Source organism: Heterodontus francisci, chromosome 4 (genome assembly GCF_036365525.1).
Source record: "Heterodontus francisci isolate sHetFra1 chromosome 4, sHetFra1.hap1, whole genome shotgun sequence".
Taxonomy (NCBI): Eukaryota; Metazoa; Chordata; class Chondrichthyes; order Heterodontiformes; family Heterodontidae; genus Heterodontus; species Heterodontus francisci.
Window position 1 is genome coordinate 138113939 of NC_090374.1, and position 16126 is coordinate 138130064.

The 16126-nt window shown below is 40.9% G+C and overlaps 1 protein-coding gene across 2 annotated transcripts in view; it reads right to left on the reverse strand.

The window, feature by feature from the left end:
* The window catches only part of LOC137369267 (zinc finger protein GLIS3-like), a 927786-nt gene that overhangs the window by 25433 nt on the left and 886227 nt on the right, over positions 1–16126 (reverse strand). For both annotated transcript variants that reach the window (XM_068030232.1, XM_068030233.1), the window contains exon 10: positions 8061–8243. In XM_068030232.1, coding sequence (XP_067886333.1) covers positions 8061–8243 — 183 coding nt within the window. The remainder of the gene's footprint in view (positions 1–8060; positions 8244–16126) is intronic.

The following is a 16126-nucleotide window of genomic DNA, read 5'->3' on the forward strand; positions in this document are numbered from 1 at the left end:
CACCTCACTTTCCACTTTTAAGATGCTCTTTAAAACCTACTGCTTTGAACAAGCTTTTGGGCATCATCCCTCATATCTCCTTTTCTAGCTGTCAAATTTTGTTTTATCATGCTCATGTGAAGCTCCTTGGGACATTTTATTATGTTAAAGATGCTATATAAATACAATTCAGAACGTGAGAGTAACCAATTGCATATACTTTGTAATCTTGGTACCAATGTTCCCTCTAAGCTGTACGGGTGTGCGCAAACTCAGAAATCTGGAATGTGCCTTGCAGGGGACAAACAGGTCGCCCACAAGCTGTGGTCCCTTTAAGCTGTGCGCATGTACGGCTGCACGGCAATATTAAAGGGACCACTCAGTGCAAGAAATGGGCCATGTACAGCAAAGGGAAATTAGAGGGAACATTGCTTGGAGTATAGAGTTTTTGATTACTTAACAACTCTTAATTTTTCTAAAAAAACCAAATTTGTATATAGTACTGGTATTTGAATTGGAGTGGAAGTTATAACTGAAAAAAGTATTACTGGCCTATCTCCAAATTTAACTCTTGTTCTGGTACAATTGAATCCTGATAAATGCAAAAGTAGTTTGCCAAGAAATGTTCTGCTTGAGTCAGGATTATGCTTCATCAGAATTTATATGTACTTTAGATAAAAAATAGCCAGTTGACAAACCCTTGTACCACAACCCACTTAATCATATAGCACTTGAACCTAAAAAAAACAGAAAATGATTAATAAGTTACATTTCACACAAAACAGATTAGATTTCTAAAATATTCTGGCATCTTGAGGTAGAATATCGCAGTTGGTTAGCTTTCATGGTGATGAACATAAAAATAGAATTAAATAAAAACAAGTTATTGGATCATTTTGTCAGCCATGGTTCAGTTGGTAGTCACAAGGTTTCAGATTCAAGTTCCACTCCAGAGTTTGAGCACAAAAATCAAGACTGACACTCCAGCACAGTACTGAGGGAGTGCTGCACTGTCGGAGGTGCCGTCTTTCGGATGAGATGTTAAACCAAGGTCCCATCTGTCCGTTCTGGTGGATTTAAAAGATCCCATGGCACTATTTCGAAGAAGAGCAGGGGAGTTATCCCTGGTGTCCCAGCCAATATTTATCCCACAATCAACATCATAACAAAACAAAAGAACAGATTATCTGGTCATTATCACATTGCTGTTTGTGGGAGCTTGCTGTACACAAATTGGCTGCTACGTTTCCTACATTACAACTGTGACTGCACAGCGCTTTGAGACTTCTGGTGGTCATGATAAGCTCTGTATAAATGCAAGTTCCTTTCTTTCTAGAAGTGTATATGATATGAGTTAGTTAAATAGACTGGAATTCTGTACAAAGGGAGTGAACTGGAAATGATTCCGTACATGCGATTCAATGCAATGTGAGTGTCACAAATTTAGGGTTATGCCTTAGCCACATGCTTGGGTTCAGTCATGCTCCTTAAGAGCTGGGATAGATTCACAGTGCCCAATATCTACTTGTATGATAACATAATCCAGGGGTGCAACAACAGCATCTTTTTGTTGGATAATGGATTCAATATGTCCAAGCAATTTCCTATATATCCGCCACATATATAATCCAATGTTTTCAAAGGTGGACAAAAAACACACAGCAAAATTAGGCAAGAAATGAATTGTTAAGCTGCTTTATCCCATAGCAAGTGAACATAGAGACCAAGTCATCATTGGATTTAATCAGTACAAACTATTTTTGGTAATATTACAGAATAAAGATCATGTTAGGCTTTTCCACATCAGTGGGCCACCTTGCTTGGCTAAAGTAAAATAAGTCCTAACTACCCTCTTGCCTTCTCCTTCTGAGCTTGGCAAAAGCTTGCAGCCTTCTGTTTTAAAACCTGGTTGTCTTTGTCTTTTATCACCCACTGTTCACAGCCAGGTAAAGACTGCCAGATGATCCCTGCCAAGCACTCAGGTCCAGAGACTTCCTAACACAATGGATGCGAGATGTTTATGAATACAGAATCAGATTAATGAATTGTTTATTGTTACATTCTTTGGAGGTTAAGTGAATGGGCAAAAGATTAAGAGAATGGGCAAAATTGTGGCAATTTCAACATAGGCAAATATGACATCATCCATTTTGGACCTAAAATGTATAGAATAGGGCACTTTCTAAACAGTGAAAAACTAGAAACAGTGGAATTCCAAAGAGTCTTGGGGGCCCAGGTAGATAGATCATTGAAATGTCAGGAACAGGTACAGAAATGAATCAAAAAGGCTAATGGAATGCTGACCTTTATATTTGGAAGACTAGAATACAAGGGCGTAAAACTGCTTCAAATATACAAAGCCCTGGTTAGACTCCACCTGGAGTGCTGTGAACAGTTCTGGGCACCATACCTCAGGAAGGATATACAGGCCTTAGAGGCAGTGCAGCGTAGATTTACTAGAATGATTCCTAGACTCCTAGGGTTAAATTACAAGGGGAGATTACACAAACCAAGGTTGTATTCCCTGGAATTTAGAAGGTTAAGTGTTGATTTGATCAAAGTTTTCAAGCTATTAATGGGAACCAGGGGTCGGCAGTGTGTCTGTACATGGACGTCACTGTCCATGGTAAAACATTTTGATGTCCGTGACTAGTAATTTAATGGATGAGAAATTTCCCATTGGCTTCTTCTTCCTAACCAGCCCATTTAAAAAAGAATTGCAGCCGTCCTTTTCAGTTTCACAGCTGACAGTTGTTTAGAGCAGAGAGAACGCTTCCAATTCAGACAAGCATGTGCTTTTCTTGTGGGTTCCAATTTTATTTAAAAAGCCTGCCGATAACCCCAAACTTGTCTGAATTGGAAGCGTTCTCTCTGCTCTAAACAACTGTCAGCTGTGAAACTGATTTTATTTATTTTTATTTTATTTATTTAGAGATACAGTACTGAAACAGGCCCTTCAGCCCACCGAGTCTGTGCTGACCAACAACCACCCATTTATACTAATCCTACATTAACCCCATATTCCCTACCACAACCCCACCATTCTCCTACTACCTACCTACACTAGGGGCAATTTACAATGGCCAATTTACCTATCAACCTGCAAGTCTTTGGCTGTGGGAGGAAACCGCAGCACCCGACGGAAACCCACGTGGTCACGGGGAGAACTTGCAAATGCCGCACAGACAGTACCCAGAACTGAACCCGGGTCGCTGGAGCTGTGAGGATGTGGCGCTAACCACTGCGCCACTGTGCCGCCTACTGATGGTTGCAATTTAAAAAAAAACAGATCAATCACAAAGCAGCTCTGGGCCGAGTTCTTGCTCTCTGCAACAGTCAGAGAGAGAGAGAGAGCGGCACAGTGGCGCAGTGGTTAGCACCGCAGCCTCACAGCTCCAGTGACCCGGGTTCAATTCTGGGTACTGCCTGTGTGGAGTTTGCAAGTTCTCCCTGTGTCTGCGTGGGTTTCCTCCGGGTGCTCTGGTTTCCACCCACATGCCAAAGACTTGCAGGTTGATAGGTTAATTGGCCATTATAAATTTTCCCTAGTATAGGTAGGTGGTAGGGAAATATAGGGACAGGTGGGGATGTGGTAGGAATATGGGATTAGTGTAGGATTAGTATAAATGGGTGGTTGATGGTCGGCACAGACTCGGTGGGCCGAAGGGCCTGTTTCAGTGCTGTATCTCTAAACTAAACTAAAGAGAGTGAGAGAGAGAGAGAGGGGGGAGCAGAGAGAGAGTGGCGGAATAGAGGGGGGACAGAGAGAGGGGTAACAGAGAGGGGGGGATCACAGAGAGAGGGGAACAGAGAGATAGAGTGAGGGGGGACAGAAAGAGAGAGGGTGACAGAAAGAGAGAGGGGGACAGAGAGAGAGAGAGAGTGGGGATAGAGGGATAGAGAGTGGGGACAGGGAGAGAGAGAGGTAGGACAAGAAAGAGAATGGTGGGACAGAGAGAGCGGGGGACAGGGAGAGAGAGCGGGGGACAGGGAGAGAGAGAGGGGGACAGGGAAAGAGAGAGGGGGACAGGGAAAGAGAGAGGGGGACAGGGAAAGAGAGGGGGGACAGAAAGTGGGGGGGACAGGGAAAGAGAGGGGGGGACAGGGAAAGAGAGAGGGGGCAGGGAGAGAGAGGGGGGAACGGGGAGGGGGCAGGGAGAGAGATGGGGGGACAGGGAGAGAGGAGGAGGGGGGGACAGGGAGAGAGGAGGAGGGGGGGACAGGGAGAGAGGAGGAGGGGGGGACAGGGAGAGAGAGAGGGCATAGGAGAGAGGGGCAGAGAGAGAGAGAGGGGGCAGAGAGAGAGGGGGCAAAGAGGGGGAAGATGACACAGAGAGGGTGTGATGACACAGAAAAGGGGACCACAGAGAGAGGGACACAGAGGGGGGAGGGTGAGAGAGAGAGAGAGAGACAGACAGACAAATGAGAGAGAGAGAGAGAGAGAGAGAAAAAGGGAGCGCGATCAAGGTCACTCCTGACAGATGGACATCTGTCTGAAATATTCCACATCGCTACAAGAAGTGTTCGGACAAACGCTGACTACTTGTGTAAATAAAAAATTCCCAGGTATCTCACTAAATCAGTGTCCAACTTAGTGATGAGAAAGTAAGTCAATAAATAGTCTTCTCATTTAAAGCTTCTTGACAAAACTGCACATTTGTTGTTTTGATCAATAGTAAAATAAATTTTTAATGCCTTTATCTTTCTGAAATTGTCTCACCGGCCCCCTCTGCAAGACAAAAATTGTAATGTGCCCCTCCGCCCCCAACGCAAAACGATTGGACACCCCTGCTTCAAGCCTTTAACCTTGTGTTTTAAAAAACCTAGCAGCCAACTTATTTTAAAACACAAGTGTATAGGCTTGTAAACTCATTTTAAAATGGCAAAAATCACCTTGGGAATGTCTCGATTTCTGCACTTTGGCACATATTACTTTCACCTGGGACACAAGCTTAGTGACAATTTGAAAGCTGCTGGACTTTTACTTTTATAAATATCATAATTATGCTGCTAACTGTTTAGAATCAGATTGTTCCAGAACTTGTATTGAGTGGAAAACAGGCAAGAAAATCTAAGGAATCTCCAGAGGTCAGCACCATAAGTTTCTCATGAATGCAACAGCACGGTGTAATGGGACTGAGTGATATTGGCAAAAACAGGATGTTGCTGATCCATATACAATAGTTAGTAAATACAATGTAATGGATAGCTTTCATAAACCTTAATCTATGATAAACTGGCAACAATTCCTTGACAAAATCTACGCTGCATTTGCAGGTTTAAAAACTGTCAGGGAAGACATAGTAAAAATGTATCATGTTTCTATGACCATGTTAGAAACAGTCATTAACTGATTTTATTTTGCTGCAAATTGGTTTATAAGAGAAGTTTTACAAGAATGTCAAAGATCAGTTGCTGCAATGTGCATCATTTACTATCCATTTGAGGTCAGATAACCTGAAAGGCCAATATCATTTGAAAGTTGTCTGTATCATATAATTACATTACTATAAAGGTGCACCTTTGCTAACAGTAAGACATTTGGCTTGGACAGAAATGAATTAGTCTGGGTACAATCTTACAGATAGCGACTAAACATTTTGTAACTGAATAATACATGTGGTAACAACTGCTCAATCTTTTGCAGAAAGCTTTTTGTTAATAATTATCTTGTCAGAGCTGAATTGGAATCGACAGTGATAGACTACGATATAGACAGAAGTGAATTTATGAGTCGCTTTATTGGAGGAACTGAAGGGTGCTTTTTTATTTGTAATTGTGTCTATATAATTTCGTCACTAGCTTTGGTGAGCAAATGACAATTTGTCCATGAGAGATTCTGTTGTTTCCGTATTTTAGAATCCAGGACCTGGTTTCACAGCCTGTCAAGATGAATAAACTAGTCTTGGCTACCTACCATCAATCTCTCTGTCCCTTACTGTCCCCACTCTGCATTTTTGTTTTACATGACTCTTCTGAAGTACTATCTGCTTCAGATACATTTTACAAGCAGGTGGAGAAGTTGCACAAACAGAGACCATCACGAGTTAAATTGTCTTATGACAACAGCAGTGTGAGAAATGGTCCATCTCCCTATTGCTGATTTTTATACTGTCTCACCTCAATAACCACAATAACAATCCTCTCCTTGAGTTTCACGGGTTATTGTGTGAATTTGCACTCCTGACACAGTGTGAATCCACAGAGGTCATCCGATAAGGTCCATCTACCACCCCGTGACATGGTGTAGGTAGCTCTATTCCATCAACAAAAGTAATTGGCATTGCATACTATTTTGCTTGCTAGCTAGCTAATACAGTTGTGCTGCGCTCCATTGATGCTTGTATGCTTAGCTACTTTATTTATAGGGAGAAATGTGTTTTAAATTGGTTAGTGTTTTGATGGCATTAGATTGGCTATAGACTTTATATACAGCTTAATTTTGCTCCCATGTCCATGGCTGAGTCGATAATTTTGTCAAATGTCCGTGGTGCAACATTTTGGTGCCTATCCTTGATGGGAACACATGGGATAAGTAGAGATAAACTATTTCCACTGATTGGAGAGTCTAGGACTGGGGTGAATAGACTAAAAATCAGAGGCCGACTTTTCAGGAGTGAAATTAGGAAACACTTCTACACACAAAGGGTGGTAGACGTTTGGAACTCTCTTTCGCAAAACACAATTGATGCAAGATCAATTGTAAATTTTAAATATGAGATTGATAGATTTATGTTAATCAGAGGTATTAAGGATAGGGTAAAGACCATATGGAGTTAGGTCAGAGATCAGCCATGATCTCATTGAATGGCAGAACAAGCTTGAAGGGCTAAATGGCCTACTCCTGTTCCTATGTTGGGGAAACCAACCTCAATGTCCAGTTATTAGCAGATGAATCATCTTTTGTTTGTGCTTTTTTTCCCCCCTGAACTTGTGTGTGAACACTTAGGCCCATAATTTTCCTGGATCCGCTTCCACTCCCGCTTTACCATTGTAATTTTGCTGCAAGTGTGGTAGGAATCACGTTTACATGTGTAAATGCAATTTGCACTGCAATTCCTGTAAAGTTAGGATGGCGAAGTGGAAGCTGCTCTGAATGCAGTCTTAAAAAAGTAGTATTTAAAAGTAACTTTTTCCAAATGTTTTGTGTGGAAAAATTGTCAAAACATAATCCCAAAATGTCATAGGAAAGTATAACCAGCTTGAGTTTCTTTGCCACTTCATGATGTGGTTGGAACCACTTGTTTATACTACAACTTTATTAATACACTTCCAATCATCTTTAGGTCTCTGTTTAATGGCCTTTGCCACATTTGGCTTACTGTCTGATTTTATAAAATGAAAAATAAACAAAGTATAAGGGTGAAATAACAGCAATATTTTCATTATACTGATTTGGATATCTCCTGAATGGGTGCTGAAGTGGTTATTCAGCTTGAACAGGTTAAATACTTGTAATAAAAAGTTTCCCAGTTGATGTAGCTGCTAAGAATGTAAAATTTGTTTGCATCATAAAAATTATAACATTGCAATTGAAAAGTTATACAGGTACTGGATAACCATCTAATTTTCAAAACAAAATTGCTACAAGGAGCAACACTGTATTCTTATTATTAATGACTATTTATTCATATTTTGTAACTGTTAAATGCTTTCATCTTTAATTCCTCCCTTCTTTAAACATGTCAACCCACACAGTGCAATATTACCACTAACCCTCACCACCCCCCCCCCACCCCAAACAAACCCCTGCCACTGAGGCTGGGCAAGTGACTTCCTCAAAATTCTCTGGAAATGTTCCTGTGTAACCAAAGTCTTAGAGGTTATGTTTGACTCTCTTTGATTTCCCTCTTTTCCATTAAGGAAACAGTTTAAACCACTCAACACCACTACTGAAGCTTTAGAAGCAATCCTAGCCTTTTCCTATGGGCAACTGCAGACATAAGGTTCTGTCCTAGCATTGTAGATAGTTTAGTAACTGCAACTTGAAAATTTCTTTCTGCAATTACATTTTTATGGCTTAATAGAGAATAAGGGAACTGTGGTATTCTTGCATTGCATGAACATATATAGATATTCACCTGGAAAACTGGGATGAGCAGACAATGCTCTGTGGAAGGCATCAAATCCAGCTTGTCCCACAGTTGTGGGAAATAAACAGTCTTCAAATGGAGGCACCATATTGCGAGGACTACCTTGGCGGATATTTCGAGAAGTTTCACTATACTGGGGTGGGTAGAAAGTCTGTAACTGACCATAATAACCTAAAAAGAGAAAACAAAACAATTAGATAAACTGACCTAATTCTAGAATTTTAGAAATAAAAACAAGAAATGCTGGGAATACTCAGCAGGTCTGGCAGCATCTGTGGAGAGAGAAGCAGAGTTAACGTTTCAGGTCAGTGACCCTTCTTCAGAACTCTAGAATTTTAGTTTTGTTTTGTTACTTATGGAATTAATCTATTAAACTCTGAAGGTTTGTACAACTTGCGGAGCAATCAAGCAAAGATAGAATACAGCCCCTCGGCTGTGATAGCTTGTCATCCTCCCATTAGCTGTCAAGTATGAAAAAAATGTACACTGTAATGTCAGCTAGTTAGCCAAGATGGTGGAGCTGGGAAAGTGGCTTTGGACGTACCAAAACTGCTGTTTTGCTACTCTGCATGAATGATGGGCAAATGAATAAAAACTTAAAATGATCTAAATTGAATAAAGTGCATTTTCAAGTATTCACAAATAATTTGGACCAAATCAGTTTTCTAGCTCTGTTCAGTGCTCAACTCAAATAGGAAAAAACACTGCAGTGTAAGTGAAGTCAATTTATTTTATTACATTATTATGGGCAATTACAAAATTACATATCGAAAATACTGCACTCTATATAAATGTCTGAATGGAAAAAAGTGCTGATCAACTTTAGAGACAACATATCTTTGCACATGATTAAAGGCAGCTGTTCAGCAGAAAATTATAATGAATTAAATGCTACACTTGCTGGAAGTGGACTGCTTTGTGAAAGGTTACAGCTGAGTCCTATTACAGGAGAAAACTGCTTCTATCGAAGCCAAGCCAGCTGGCAGGGCCCATCGGAACGCATACTGAACACATCTTTCACACTGCCTTGCACTCATTCTACATGTTTGCACCCTTCTGCAACTTCCTATTCACAATTCAGAGAATTGCGTAATATTGTCTGCTGCAACCAATCGTAGCCTAGTAACAAGAAACCTAATAATGTGGAAAAAATACTGCCTTTTCCCAGATCATGCCCAGTGTGAAGAATACTGAATGCTATAATTATTTCAACTACAGCTATGTTAAATAGATGAATTAAAAAAATGCTCCTTCATCCCTATTCTTCTGATATAAACAATGCTTTTGTTCTGCCTTTATTGTTTTTTGCCAATGCAATTCAGGGTTCTAGCACAACACAAATACAGTTTTTACCATTTTGTATGATATTGATTAATTGATGGGCTGAGCTTAGGTTACAGAATCCACAATGAAGAAAAGATAATTACATTGCAGATTATTTGGCTGTGTTTAATACAGACAATGACATTTCTTAAATTTATAATGGATATATGGGTTTGTTCTGCTGCCTTCTTTCTTACTTCTGTGTTATTTGTAATTACCTATGCAAGCCTTGAAGAATGATCATGTTAGCAAGCACCTCTTCACCACCTACACAGGTATATCAGCCATATCACTCTTTGACTCAGCTTTACATATCTTTCTCTTTCCTTGTTTCTCTTACTATTTTCTCTTTTTATCTCCAGTATCTATCCCTTTATGTACTTTTGAAGGTCAGTGTCCAAAATTCAGCCTACAGCCACATGTGGTCTGAGAGATCTTGATTAGGATTGCAAAAGCCTTTACTGGTTCTTTATATATTTTTGTGCACAGTGGGAAAAGTAATCTTGAAAATCTTTTGGCTACATATTCGTGGGGGTGTAGATCAATTGACATAAAAGCTGCATTTCTGCAGGGCGATACCGTTCAGAGAGAAGTGTTTCTGAAACCGCCCAACAAGGCAGCAACTGCAGAAGGAAAACTATAGAAACAAAACAAATGTGTCATAGAACCATAGAATGGTTATAGCATTGAAGGAGACCATTCAGCCCATCATACCTGTGCTATCACTCTGCGAGAGCTTCCACCTTTTGCCTGTAGTCCTGCAATTTTTTCAATTTTTTTCTCTTCAGATTCAATTCCCAATTCCCTTTTGAAAGCCATGATTCAATATGTCACCACCACACTCTCAGACAGTGCATTCCAGGTACTAACCACTCACTGTGTAAAAAGGTTTTTCTGCACGTCGCCTCTGGTTCTCTTGCCAATTACCTTAAATTAGTGTCCCCTGGTTCTCAACTGTTCTGCCATTGGGAACAGTTTCTCCCTATCTACTCTGTCCAGAGTGTCCAGACCCCCTTATGATTTTGAACACCTCTATCAAATCTCCTCTCAATCTTCCACCTTCACCAATCTATCCATGCAACTGAAGTGTCTCATCCTCTCAACCATTCTCAGAAATCTTTTCTGCACCCTCTCCCTTGCTTTTACATCTTTCCTGAAGTGTATTGCCCAGAATTAGACACAATATTACAGTGGAGGCCAAACCAGTGTTTCATTAAGGTTCACCATAACTTCCTTTCTTTTGTACACTATGCCTCTATTTCTAAAGCCTTATTAACTGCTTTCTCCACCTGCCCTGCCACCTTCAATGATTTTGCACATACACTCCTGGATCCCTCTGCTCCTTCACCCCCTTTAGAATTGTATCCTTCATTTTATACCACCTTTTCTCATTCTTCCTACCAAAATATATCACTTCACACTTCTCTGCATTAAATTTCAACTGCCACTTGTCCGTCCATTTCACCAGCCTGTCTATGTCCTCTTGAAGTCTATCATTATCCTCTTCACAATTAACAATACTTCCAAGTTTGTGTCATCTGCAAATTTTTAAATTGCACACCACACACCCAAGTCTAGGTCATTAATATAGATCAAGAAAAGCAATGGTCCGGATAGCGACCCCCACTATATACTGTCCTTCAGTCTGAAAAACAACTGTTTGCCACTACTTTCTGTTTTTCCTGACACTCAGCCAATTTTGTATCCATGCTGCCACTGTCCCTTTTGTTCCATGGGCTTCAACTTTGCTGACAAGTCTGTTATTTGGCACTTTATCAAATGTCTTCTGGATGTTCATGTACACCACATGAACTGCATTATCTTCATCAAACCTCTCTATTACCTCATCAAAAAACTCAATCAATTACTTAAACACAATTTGCCCTTAAATAATCCGTGCTGGCTTTCCTTAATTAATCCACATTTGTCCAAGTGACTGTTAATTTTGTTTCAGATTATTGTTTCTAAAAGCTTTTCTACCACCAAGGTTAAATTGACTGGCCTGTAGTTGCTAGGTTTATCCTTACACCTTATTTTGAACAAGGGTGTAATATTTGCAATTCTCCAGTCCTTTGGCACCATCTCTGTATCTAAAGAGGATTGGAAAATTATGGCCAGTGCCTCTACAATTTCCACCCTTACTTCCTTCAGTATCCTTGGATGCATCTAATCCGGTCCTGGTGACTTATCAACTTTAAGTAGTTAAAGTCTTTCTATTACCTCCTCTTTATAATTTTTTATCCCATCCAGTGTCTCAGTCACCTCCTCTTTCACTCCGACTTTGGTAGCATCTTCTTCTTTGGTCTGAATGATGCTTCCAGAGTGTGGTATCTTTTGGTGAGATTTATTTTGTTAAAAATGGGGTGTGTTCAACCAAAAGCAGATCCAGCAATGTTTTATTGATATGATAAAGAACATTTTGCAGGCATCTTCACAATGTATGCTAATGATTTTTTTAATGAGGTGGGATTGTGAAATTTGAGAAATGTGCCATTAATAAGATTAGAGTAGAATTTGGGAGTCAGGCTTGTGGGGGGTTTAAATATATTGGTTTAGCAATTAAGCAGTGTAGGTTTGTAATAACTTTAAATCAACAAGCCTATTTAGAGAGTTTCACTCCCATCCCAATTAATTGTACTAGGTCCTCACAGAAAGATGATGTTATATTTAAAGCAGAGACTGAGCAATTGCAAAGCTTGGTCGGTCAGTTAAACTGGTTGGACATGCAGACTAGACCAGATGCTAGTTTTGATGTGTTGGAGTTAAGTACTATGATGAAACATCCTAAAGTCGAGAATGTTTTAAGGGCAAATAAACCACTAGAAAATTAAAGCTAGAGAAATGTGTATGTAAGTTCCGATACTGAGGTAACCCAAAAAACATGAAACAAGCCATTTTTAGTCATTCTTCACATGCTAATCTTGCTTATGGGTTTTCGAGTGCAGCTTGTTTTACAATATTGCTCATGGGTGAAAATGGGAAATGTTGTCCTTTAGCTTCGGAAGCTAAGAAATAAAAAGGGATGATAATAGTATATTGTCTGCTGAAACACTGGCTCTTATCAAGGCAGTGATATGGGGTTCTATTTATTAAGTATTTTAAGTGAGATTCTGTGGTAATGGGCATACTGAAGATAATATACCCATTGAATGTTATGTAGATAATCGGTCATTGTGGGATAATGCACACTCGATGAAAATTGTGAGTGAAAAAATGTTACAGATTGACCTTGCGGCTTGAAACAAATACGGGAGAGAAAGGTAATGAAATAGATGGATGAAAGTCATCAAATATCTGATTGTTTTACAAAAAGAAGAGAAGGATGTCTCACAATGTAATGCTTTGTGCAGAATGTGGAGGTTTTTGATTTAATTTGTTTTATAATTTTGGATGTATACATCAACTCTATTTTTTATTTAAAGAGAGAAAAAGCAATCTTCGACACTTCTTTGTCTCCTTTGGCCTCCTTATCTCGAGAGACAATCGGTAAGCGCCTGGAGGTGGTCAGTGGTTTGTGAAGCAGCGCCTGGAGTGGCTATAAAGGCCAATTCCAGAGTGACAGGCTCTTCCACAGGTGCTGCAGAGAAATTTGTTTGTCGGGGCTGTTACACAGTTGGCTCTCCCCTTGCGCCTCTGTCTTTTTTCCTGCCAACTACTAAGTCTCTTCGACTCGCCACACTTTAGCCCCGCCTTTATGGCTGCCCGCCAGCTCTGGCGAACGCTGGCAGCTGACTCCCACGACTTGTGATCAATGTCACAGGATTTCATGTCGCGTTTGCAGGCGTCTTTAAAGCGGAGACATGGATGGCCGGTGGGTCTGATACCAGTGGCGAGCTCGCTGTACAATGTGTCTTTGGGGATCCTGCCAGCTTCCATGCGGCTCACATGGCCAAGCCATCTCAAGCGCCGCTGACTCAATAGTGTGTATAAGCTGGGGATGTTGGCCGCCTCGAGGACTTCTGTGTTGGAGATACGGTCCTGCCACCTGATGCCCTGAGGCAGCGAAGATGGAATGAATTGAGACGTCGCTCTTGGCTGACATACGTTGTCCAGGCCTCGCTGCCATAGAGCAAGGTACTGAGACACAGGTCTGATACACTCGGACTTTTGTGTTCTGTGTCAGTCCGCCATTTTCCCACACTCTCTTGGCCAGTCTGGACATAGCAGTGGAAGCCTTTCCCATGCGCTTGTTGATTTCTGCATCTAGAGACAGGTTACTGGTGATAGTTGAGCCGAGGTAGCTGAACTCTTGAACCACTTTCAGAGCGTGATCGCCAATATTGATGGATGGAGCATTTCTGACGTCCTGCCCCATGATGTTCGTTTTCTTGAGGCTGATTGTTAGGCCAAATTCATTGCAGGCAGCCGCAAACCTGTCGATGAGACTCTGCAGGCACTCTTCAGTGTGAGATGTTAAAGCAGCATCGTCAGCAAAGAGGAGTTCCCTGATGAGGACTTTCCGTTCTTTGGACTTACTTGTATAATAATTGTCTTTAGTTTTATGCAGGTAGTGGGCATAAACGGGGGATTCATTTGGCCCCTATAAAGAGATACTGACTGAAACTGTAGTGGTTGGGGTAAGGAGGTGCTTATTCTATTGTGTAACTCTAATTAAATGCTTATAACAGTGTTTAAAGATTGGGTCCAGGTCTATCCTTCACCAACCAGCTTTCTGGATTAGTCTCTACTTATTTTGTCTGAATGTATACAGTGAACTGCATTACAATGCTATTATTTTATATTCTTTAAAGTATTTTGCTGTAAATTTACTATTATTCCTAATTCTCACTTTCAATTATCTTTGTTAGAAGAGTTCTGTCTTTATTTATCTTTTTTTCTTTAACAGACAATGAGTATTTCTGTCTGTTAAATTCTGTCATTTTCAGTTTCTCTTCTCCTCCTTCATTATTTTTGTTCTGTATGGGTTCCCTCCATCTGAAACCATCCTACCACACGACCTCCTGTCCTTTTCATGTTTGTTTTGATCTTCCTTCTCTTAAATAACATAGATCAGAAGACATGTTTACTCTCAGCACAGAGCTTCATACAACAGGAGTGCATTTCCAGGAACTTGACCTTGTGTCCTATTTCACTGCATGCACTCCAAGCATGAAGCTCTGCACGAGGAGTTCTTTATAAGGGAACCAAACATGTGTTAAAATATTTTGAAGATTTTCAGGTGTCCAAGTCCCAGGCCTGGACTCCCAGGTAGGACCCACCACCATACTGGCTGGCAGGCCACTCTGCTTTCCCTGGGTGTACCAGCCTGCTGGAAGATTCCTAGGCTAGGGACCTGGAAATCCCTGGACTCGGAGCCCACACCCGCTGGCCTCTGATACTAGTGACCTTGTTTAGAATAGTTGGAGGCTCTTCCCCAAATAAGGCATCACACAATGGATTGGGTTGGCATCCTTCAATCTATGAAAGATGATCGACATGCAGCAAACAACCTATTAAGTGGGGTGTCTCCTCTGCTGATGACTGTGAAGAGAGGCAGGTTCTGCCACAAGTGCTGCACATGAAGCTACCAAATGATGCTGTGAGTTGTTGTTTTTGATGTTGGTGTCTGTTGCCAAGCTGCTGTAGCAACTGGTCATTGTGGTAGTGCATACAGTCCAACAGGATGTGTCGCCATTTCCCTCTTTCGCCAGCTAATGACTCCCAAGTGTGACAGTCGACATTTAGGGCCTTCATGTCATGCTTGCAAGCATCCTTGAAGCAGAGCTTTGGGTGCCCCACTGTTCACCTGGCCCTGGCTACTTCACCATACAGAAGGTCCTTGGGTATGTGACCGTCTTCCATCCTACTCTCTGTCTCCTGCTACTTGGCCAATTTCCTAACTAGGTCAATAATTTCCCTTCAATTCTGCGAACTTCAACTTTAGTTAATAGTCTCTTATGAGGGGGAGACAGTGGTGTCGTGGTAATGTCACTGAACTAGTAATCCAGAGGCCCAGGTTAATATCCTGGGTAATGGGTTCAAATCCCATGATGGCAGCTAGTGGAATTTAAGTTCAATAAATTAATCAAATTTATTAATTAAAAAATCTGTAGTTGAAAACGAGTCTCAGTAATGGTGCAATGAAACTATCATCAATTGTCATAAAAACCCATCTGATTCACTAACGTTCTTCAGAGAAGGAAATCTGCTGTCCTTACCCGGTCTGGCCTAAATGTGACTCCAGACCCACAGTGATATGGTTGACTCTTAACTGCCCTCTGAAATAGCCTAGTAAGCCACTCAGTTGTCAAGGGCAATAGGGATGGGCAACAAATGTTGGCCTTGCCAGCAACACCCACATCCCATGAAAGAATAAAATGTCTTCTGCAAGTCCATATAAATAACATCCATAGACATTTCCCTGCCTGCTACTTCAGTCATCTCTTCAAAGAATTCAATCAGGTTCGTCAGGCATGACCTACCGTTAACAAGTTCATACTGGCTGTCTCTAATCAGCTGAAAATTTTCAAGGTGTTCAGTCACCCTATCCCTAATTATAGACTCTAGCAATTTCCGAGCAACAGGTGGTAGGTTAACTGGTCTATAATTCTCTGGTTTCCCTCTGTCACCTTTTTTAAACAGTGAAGTGACATGTGCAATTTTCTAATCGAAAAGAATGGTTTCTGAATTGAGAGAACTTTGGAAGATTATAGTTAGGGCATGTGAAATGTCTCACCTACCTCTTTTAACACACTGAGATGGAACTCATTTGGTCCTGGGGATTTGTCACT